The sequence below is a fragment of the Danio aesculapii genome, chromosome 15 (genome assembly GCF_903798145.1).
Source record: "Danio aesculapii chromosome 15, fDanAes4.1, whole genome shotgun sequence".
Classification (NCBI taxonomy): domain Eukaryota; kingdom Metazoa; phylum Chordata; class Actinopteri; order Cypriniformes; family Danionidae; genus Danio; species Danio aesculapii.
The window spans coordinates 47852587-47861700 of NC_079449.1; the positions used below are offsets into that span (position 1 = coordinate 47852587).

The 9114-nt window shown below is 35.5% G+C and overlaps 2 protein-coding genes across 2 annotated transcripts in view; one reads left to right on the forward strand and one right to left on the reverse strand.

The window, feature by feature from the left end:
* Positions 1-876, forward strand: LOC130242259 (melanocortin-2 receptor accessory protein-like). Its single transcript, XM_056474312.1, has 3 exons — positions 1-335; positions 408-504; positions 704-876. Exons 1-3 carry the CDS (start codon positions 239-241, stop codon positions 762-764), a joined length of 255 nt encoding a protein of 84 aa, XP_056330287.1. The 5' UTR covers positions 1-238; the 3' UTR covers positions 765-876.
* A 1465-nt stretch (positions 877-2341) lies between these two features.
* The window catches only part of urb1 (URB1 ribosome biogenesis homolog), a 54190-nt gene continuing 47417 nt past the window's right edge, over positions 2342-9114 (reverse strand). The window contains exons 37-41 of the mRNA XM_056473447.1: positions 9097-9114; positions 6701-6898; positions 6187-6428; positions 4282-4842; positions 2342-2665 (exon numbers count right to left, since the gene is read on the reverse strand). The exon at positions 9097-9114 is cut by the window's right edge and continues 92 nt beyond it. Of these exons, the coding sequence (XP_056329422.1) occupies positions 2493-2665; positions 4282-4842; positions 6187-6428; positions 6701-6898; positions 9097-9114 (1192 nt within the window). The 3' untranslated portion in view covers positions 2342-2492. The remainder of the gene's footprint in view (positions 2666-4281; positions 4843-6186; positions 6429-6700; positions 6899-9096) is intronic.

Sequence of the window (9114 nt, forward strand, 5' to 3'; positions counted from 1 at the left end):
TTTCTGAATCTGAAATTTCCCCCCAATCAAAATAGATTGGACAGGTTAGATGGACTGAACTGAACCAATAACATGTAAGAGAAATGTGAACCTTCAAACAAAATGAAATAAATGAATCTTCTACGAAGGGGACGTGGCTTCATTGTGTTTTCGTAACCGTGATTCTCATGGGCGGGATCAAGGATTTAAAATCACTCAGGCTTCTGGTGCCGTTTCACATTCACAAACTCCAAAGAAAATGAAAAACTCATCAGAGTACGTGTGGGGTTATGAGTACTACTATGATTACGTGGATCCAGTCTTGGTGAATGCGAGTACACTGAAGTACAGCAGATGTAAGTGACTCTGACATTAGTTTATTCATCAGCTGCTATGATATCTAACAGTGTTTTTTATATACAATTTAGATTCGATTGTGCTGATATTCTGGATGATTCTAGCTGCGTTCATTGGCTTCTTCTTCTTGATTTTGTCACTTATTTCACATTCAGGACAACTGCCAAGGTAAGAATAAAAAAAGCTAGTTTCCCTGCAGCTTTTTATTAAATAATTATGGTGAGTGTATGAAATCTTGCTATTTTTATTTTCTATTGTGTTTTTATTTTATAGCCTTGCTTATTTTAGAGAGTTGTCAGTACTCAAATAATTGATAAAACCGCTTCTTTAATTCTATTTTACACAGTGAATGTTTGTATTCATGCAGGGGCCCTCGAGTCCAAAAATCTGGTTTGCCACTGATGAAAGGTTATGGATCTCCTCAGTAAAGACACTATTAAGGAGCATCTTCAAGAAGCAAACCCATATCCTGGTCTTCACAAAGCTTAAAGTGACAACAGATAATGATTAATCAATCACAATAAACAACTGACAAGATCATGATGGATAGCTCTTCTTTTCTCTGTCAAAATGGATTTGCAGCATCAAACTGCAATTTTACCTAACCTAAAAATAACCATTTCAATATTTATAGTTTATATATTTTAGTCATTTAAAGTATAATAATACAATGTATTGTTATAAACATTAATTAATCTTTATATATATTTGAATAAACTCACTTTAAGTACTTTTACAGAAATATATCTGGTAAACTGAATGTTGACGATGCATATTTCATCCATCTTTTGACATTTTTGCAAAACTTGTATAAAACTTATTTGGTTTAATGTACACTAAAAAGCCTTTCGCTTTAAATGTGACTGCTTTACTCACCTTTTTAGGTTAAACAGTCACTTTTAAAGTAATTAGTTGACTTTACCTAAAGTGAGTAAGTTATTTGTTAATATTCATGTAATTTGTTATAATTATGCACATTTTATTTACTTAATACATTCTAAAACGTAAACAGTTTCAAGTTATAACAGGTTTACTCAGTTTTAGTGAAAGTAACTACTCGATTTTTTGTGTTTACTTCTATGTACAGCTGAAGTCAGAATTATTAGCCCCCCATTTAATTTTCTTTTTTAAATATTTCCCAAATGATGCTTAACAGAGCAAGGAAATGTTCACAGTATGTCTGATAATATTTTTTCTTCTGGAGAAAGTCTTATTTGTTTTATTTCAGCTAGAATAAAAGCAGTTTTTTATTTTTTAAAACCCATTTTAAGGTCAAAATTATTAGCCCCTTAAAGCTTTATATTTTTGATAGTCTACAGAACAAACCATCATTATACAATAACTTGCCTAATTACCCTAACCTGACTAATTACCCTAGTTAAGCCTTTAAATGTCACTTTAAGCTGTATAGAAGTGTCTTGAATAATATCTAGTCTAATATTATTTACTGTCATCATGACAAAGATAAAATAAATCAGTTATTAGAGATGTGTTATTAAAACTAACATGTTTAGAAATGTGTGTTTAGAAAATCTTCTCTTCGTAAAAATAAATAAACAGGTGGTGTGGGGGTAATAATTCAGGGGGGCTAATAATTCTGACTTTAACTGTATATAAACTCACAATGCAAGCAATATAACAATTGTATAACTCTATTTTATTATATATTTGTGCGTATATATATATATACCGCATCCAAAATAAAAGTTTGTTTTGTTAGAATTTAAGTGTGTATACTGTGTACATTTATCATACATCTATTTGAGCATCTTTATTTATATTTAGATATAAAGCATATGTATAGGATACAAACTATACATCAATTTAAATCTGTCACTAAACTGTTTTGTTATATATAATACACAAACATAAATTAGATCAAAACAAACTGAGCGATTAATTGGGGTTAGCCTTTACCCAGCACTACTTATACATAACGTGGACACAGATGTACATCAATATTGGGAATCTGAAATATCCCTACATCAAAAAAAACCACTCAGAATGATCCAGACACCTTTTATATTCCTCTTTAAACAAATAAAGTACTTATGAAAGACTCGCTCATCTCTTTTATTATTAATAATTTGATTAAAAAAGGCCTGTTGTCATACAGAGAGATGATGATGATGATGATGATGATGATGATGATGATGTCATGAGTGCAGCGCAGCCAGAATGTCCTTGCAGATGTGCAGTATGTGTGACTTGGGCTTTTTGCTGGACGTCCCGCTGCAGATGAGTCTGGCGTGGGTCAGCAGGAGGTCAGGTGACTGGGCTTCGCTCCACAACTCGTACAAATACAGCGACAGCAGATTCAACCCCGTTTCTGTCAATGAACACAACAAACAGAAAGACATCAGCGGACAGAGACGAAACACTGCAGAACTCAAACACTTGCTCGCTTTATACAGGTTTAAAAACATTAGATTTAAGGTTATGAAGTGAACAAAGTGTTTTAGCACATCTCTTTTTGCAAACAAGCTAGTTTAAAGTTAATGTTAATCATTTAAGCAGAAGCAATCCCCTATAAAATAATCCCCCCAAACAACCTGAAGTAAATTCTTCTCAAAAACAGTTACTCAATCCATCTGGTGAATTATATTTCATATCACAATGTATATTGCTGAAAAACTAAATATTACCATGTAGCCCTAGCTAACGCCTGTTTCACACCGCAAGCGTGAGCAGAGCGTGCGCAGAGCAGATGGAGTGCAGAAGCAGCACGCAGGCGTTTGCCTTTCACACCAGCTGCGTCTGCAGCACTCAGCTCTACGGCAGCTGCTGCAGAGATCAATCTATCTCTGTCTATTCTATCTAGTTACATATCTCTCTCTCTCTCTCTCTCTCTCTCTCTCTCTCTCTCTCTCTCTCTATATATATATATATAAATACACTTTAAATAACTTGTCATATACACCAAGGCTCGCGGCGACCTCCTCCTGTGCTGTTTCTTTAACCTGCAAGTCTTTATTTTACTAATGATACAGATCATACAGTACTGTGTGCTTCTCAAGCTCTATGAGGAGTGTCATTCACGTCTAGTGCACTCAGAGGACAATCGCCTGTGTTATCACGTCATTTGGTTTTTGATTGTCAGGTTGTTTTAGGCCTAGTTATTATAACATTTATACAATATAGTTATAATGATATTACATGATCAGACTAGTGTTTCTTTCTCCGTTTCAGTAATGTCCAGTAGCAGAGTAACAGCACGTGCAAAGGATGAGACGGACAAAAGTAATCAATGCATGCGCTTCTTTTACTTATTTCCGTGTTGTCAGGTTGACAGTGCAAAGCAGCTCCCAGGTGGAATAACTTGAGTGAACATAAAACAAAGCCGAATAAAGCTGTCTTCCTCTGCTTCAGCTGCACAGCACACAGCGAGCTCACATCACCCAGCATATGTGTTGAACTACACTACCCACAATACACTTCACTATGGACTACAACTCCTGTAAATAGCAGTCTTAAAGCGGCCACTTTCTATTTCCCCTCTCCTGCAACACTAGTGAGCAACTTAAGCAGAACTGATACTAGAGTTGTTTTACAATTGGCTTTGTAGTTCAGGCTTCATAAATGTTTATTGCAGTTTTTAATCGTTTAAGTTAATTTAAATGACTATATATAAATCAGTGGATATTATTAGCGCATTTATTGGGTAAAATTGGTACTTTTTAATGTCATTCAATGTGTTTTGGGTCATTATCAATGCACTGTCACTTTAATTGAGCGTGAGCAGCACGGTAAAAATAGCCTATCGCACTGCTGCTTCAGCGACGCTCACGCCTCGCACTGACACGCTGCTGCTGCGCGCAGTATAAAAGCTCTAATCTGTTTACATGGACGTCAGAAAAACACGCTCTGCTCACGCTTGCAGTGTGAAACAGGCTTAAGAGTCAGTTTCTAGTGAATGGGGCAGAGTGTTGAGGGTTGCAGTCTTACCTTTCTCGGCCTCATCATCTGTGTTTGTAAGCAAGCAGGTCTGTATCAGCGTCTGATGTCCAGCATTCAGACGGTCTCTGTGAGCCTCCAGCAAATCAAGCATGACTGTGGAGAAGAGTTCAAGTGTGTTCAGCGTTCCTTCCTGAGCGCTGAGGTGAAATAATCTCAGCAAATCTTTTCTCACTCCTTCATCGGACAGCACTGCGTCTATAATACTTCTGTGCGGCAATATGGTGCTGTGCGTCCATTTTAAGAGCGCTAAGGTGCATTTATCATCATACTGCCTCTCCGTCAGTGTCTTGAGGGCCCACTTAAAAATCACACATGCAGTTGTATTGCTTAAACCACTTGAATCTGGTTTGTCTGGGAGGGTTTGAGATTTGGAAGTTAAAAGCTCTTTCTCTTTGGGTTCCCAGTGTAAGAGGATGTTTCTCAGATGCGGTTTACACTCGTCCAGCACAGCCTGATCTTGCACGTCTGCATTTTCGCACTGTTTTTCCATTGGAAGTGGGCCGTGCTTCGTCGAGTGGCATTTTCCTTGGCCTTTTTCTCTTCCAGAGCCTGAGTAAACGCATGAAAGGTTTAGTCAGGAACAAGAATGTGTCATACGCGTGTGATCTGTGTCTAACATTCATCAAGCTTCCACAAGGTCAAGGTCAAAGATTGGCCATGTGTACACTACTGTTCAAAAGTTGGGTATCAGTAGGGTTTTGAAATGATGATAATAATAATAATAATGATAATAATAACAATAATAATAATGATGATAATAATAATAATAATAATAATAATAATGATAATAATAATGATGATAATAATAACAATAATAATAATGATGATGATAATAATAATAATAATAATAATAATAATAATAATAATGATAATAATAATAATAATGGTAATAATAATAATAATAATAATAATAATATGATAATAATAATAATATGATAATAATAATAATGATAATAATAATAATAATAATGATAATAATAATAAGAATAATAATGATAATAATAATAATAATAATAATAATAATGATAATAATAATAATAATAATAATAATGATAATAATAATAATAATAATAATAATAATTATAATAATAATAATGATAATAATAATGATGATGATAATAATAATAATAATAATAATAGTAATAATTATAATAATTATAATAATAATAATAATAATAATGATGATGATAATAATAATAATAATAATAATACTAATATTAGTAATAATAATAATAATAATGATAATAATAATGATGATAATAATAATAATAATATTAATAATATTAATAATTATAATAATAATAATAATAATAATAATAATAATAATAATAATAATAATAATTAGTAGAAGTAGATTATGATTTTTTTCTTTAATAATAATAAATTGCCTACTGTAAAGTACAAACACCAACCTAACAATCTAGATGAGATTAGAATACGTGTTAGCTAAGTGGTTTTATGTTTTAGCATGGAATATGGCATATTCTCAAATAATATTTGTAAAGGAAACATTGGTCTTATATGTGCCGTTTACTTATATTTTAATTAATATGGAAAACGAGTGCATGTTATCATCAAAACTAATATTGGACCTTGTGTTAAATGCGTTACTTCACCCCATTTAGAGTGTCATTATGGGCGTTTTACGTTATAACTAACACCGTTCAAATGATGGATCTGCGACAAAGCAGCACAGTTTTGGGAAACACTCGTCGCTACATCATTCATTTCCCAAACGATGCATTGTACTATGATAGTTCAGCCGTGAGTTATATCGTTGTTTTGGGAAACGCACCCCAGTTCGGTTACCACTGACAAAAAGAGACATTTATTTCAAAAGAATAAACTACTCCTACAGCTTGTACTGATGCTATGATCCCTTTATAATCTTACCCATCAGCTCTTTGACTTTGTGTTTGTTTCCAACAGTCTGAAGTGCAGACGCGAGCGAGGCATCATGGGAAAGTGCTGTCCAGCGCTGCAGGAGACTGAGGACTTCAGAGCAGGAGAGTTTGTGTGGGTGCAGCGTCAGCCAGCCGGCCTCTTTATGAGCGTTCATAGCTGTCCCACAATGCACCAGTACAGAGGAGAGTGTGTGCAGGAACTGCTGCAGCTGTAGACTGCTAACTCCACTCCTGAGCAAAAACACAACAAGATCAAACAGTACATAATATTTGACTTTGAACTTTAAGCAGAGATGCAGTCAGTAAACATCTCAATTAAATTAGGAAGCAAGCAGAATTCAGGATTTTGTGCAGTTATAAATCCTGACACGCCGTGTTTATAACAGAACGTTGAAGCATTGTAGAGTTTTGAGTCCAGCTATTACACAGTGAGATCAAACTGCTGGTTTATCCTTGTAAGAAGCTCGTGTTTGTGTGTAATGAGTGATATGTTCAGCTCTTACCGCAGATGCCTAATGACCGAGAGCAGTGTGCACAGGAACTCGTTGATGATGGGCAGAGGAAGACACTTTCCTGACGTCTGCAGCTGCTCTGATGTCGTGCTGCTGGCTTCTGTTTTACTCTCCTTATCACCCAGGTTAGTGAACCACAGAGCATGAAGCAGCTCGATGACCGAGCTCAACAACTTGCTGTCCACATACCTACAGGAAACCAGCACAGTCAGTTTCTCACTTGACTTCCTCTTAAAGGTGCCGCATAATGATAATCTGGATATATCTTGGCATAGCTGAATAATAAGAGGTCGTTACATGAAAATGAGCCTCAAACACAGTTCTGTTCCTCATTCTCATGTATATTTGAGTGTTTAATCTGAGTGAAATCCATGCCAATCTGAACAAAACACTGAGTGTTACATTGCACGTGGGATCATTAATATGCATGTTCCAGGCTGTGTTTGATTGGCCACAGAGTTTCCCAGTGAGATTACAACAATGATCATTTTAAATCTAAATACTATTGAATAAAGAGACTTTGCAAAGGCACACTGAATCTTTAAATTGTTTGGTAAAACTTTATTTTGATGGTCCCTATTGCATATTTTGTTGACTAAAAGTTTCATTGCAACTACATGCCAATTACTTCTCATTTGAGTATTAGTAGACTGTCTGCTTAATATCTGTTGATACTGCGCCTTTAATAGACATTTAACTGACTATAAGAAACTTTGCGAGTACATCAATTTACACTGACCCTAACCCCAACCTAACAGTCTAATCTATTGAGAATTAGTTGGCATGTAGATGTAATTCACTAAAAACTTCATTAAAGGGACCATCAAAGTAAAGGGATACCCATTTTTTTCTTTATGCTGCTAAGTGACGCACAAGTATGATGGCACCGGTACAATCCAGTCAAACAATGCTTAGAAGTTTAAAAAACATGAGACAGCGCTTTGCATAAGACATGCAATAATGGGCTTACTTCTCTTCACAGCTGTCAGATTGTAAAATGCAGGATATACGGATTATAAATGTATTCATCGCCACCCAGATCAAGCATAAGGTCTGTTTAGCTCCATCTTTTCATAATTTAACATGTATATTGTTTGTAATGAGGCAACACATGTAAACAGTTGAGCCTAAGTGTTCAATGCACATTTATTTATTTATTATGTCATATCACTTAGGTCTTCCTCTTATTTTTCTTGACTGAAATAATTCCAATAAACGTCAAAAACGAATATGTTTACGCAGAGGTATATTAATTCCTGTCTGTGTTTTCATACACATTACACCTTTAAAATACATCTCTAAATACATCTCTGCCTATCCCTTTTGTTGAGTTTAATTATAATTCAACCTCTATGTCATCCACATTAAGTTACCCTGGTGGTTTATATTAAATATCTCACTACATCTAGATAAATTAATCTCTAAATCACTTCAGTTATAACGATTTTAAAAAGGCATATACTATATTTGTTAAAATGCAGTATTTTTGACAAATGAAATATGATTATTAGAGTGCATTTCACCATGAAGCTGCAGAGCTCATTTATACTTACGACCATTCCAAATATGGTCAATAAGGACCTTCTGATTCTAGTGATAGTGATTCCATGGTAATAAATGAGCAAATAAAACAGGTGATATAAAACATTATCCAGAAACGAAGCCAAATCCTTACTATGTGGATATCAAGAACGATTTAGGGTGTACTCACACTATATACAGTTTCCTTGAACCGGGCCAAAGCACGCTTGTCCCCCCTCCCGTCTCCCCCGACAGCCCGCACTCACATTACATTTGGGCCTGGGCACGCTTATGTCATGTCAATGATGCACTGGTCAGAAGCGCTCTCGCTCAGCACAGTGGAGATTTCTTCAGTTTTATTGTCGTTTAAATCATTTGATATGCAGCGACACACAGTCAAATATTTCACCGAACAGATCATCCACTTTTGATGCTCATAAACAATCATAAAGTCCTCGTGCTGCAGGAATTAGGAGAGGTTTGCGTCTTTAATAAACTATGACAGTTTGCGTTCATCAAACAGTAAGAATGATTAATAAACACATATGAAACAGTCCCTTAAAAGTCCCGTCTCGCTTTCAGTTTCGGGCTTGTTTTGCACTCACACACAAGTGTACCGCGTCAAAGCCCAAGTGAACCGGGCTTTGGCACACCTCTTCCATCCGGGCCAGGGCCGGCCAAGTGAACCGTGCCTGAGCCAGATTCAGAGCACTCACACTTCTCAAACGATCCAGGAAACGGGCCTGGGCACGGTTCGGATAGCATAGTGTGAGTACGCCCTAACTTACTGAATCAATGCACTATATGGCTCCTTTAAAATATCTCATGGCCTGTAGATGGTATGTTAAGACAAATCCAGTGCTCACCTCTTCTCTATTAGCTGT

Coding starts and splice junctions, on each gene's coding strand:
- LOC130242259 (XM_056474312.1), top strand. CDS start 239: ATGAAAAACTCATCAGAGTACGTGTGGGGTTATGAGTACTACTATGAT. Junction 336..407: donor TACACTGAAGTACAGCAGAT/GTAAGTGACTCT, acceptor TATACAATTTAG/ATTCGATTGTGCTGATATTC. Junction 505..703: donor CATTCAGGACAACTGCCAAG/GTAAGAATAAAA, acceptor GTATTCATGCAG/GGGCCCTCGAGTCCAAAAAT.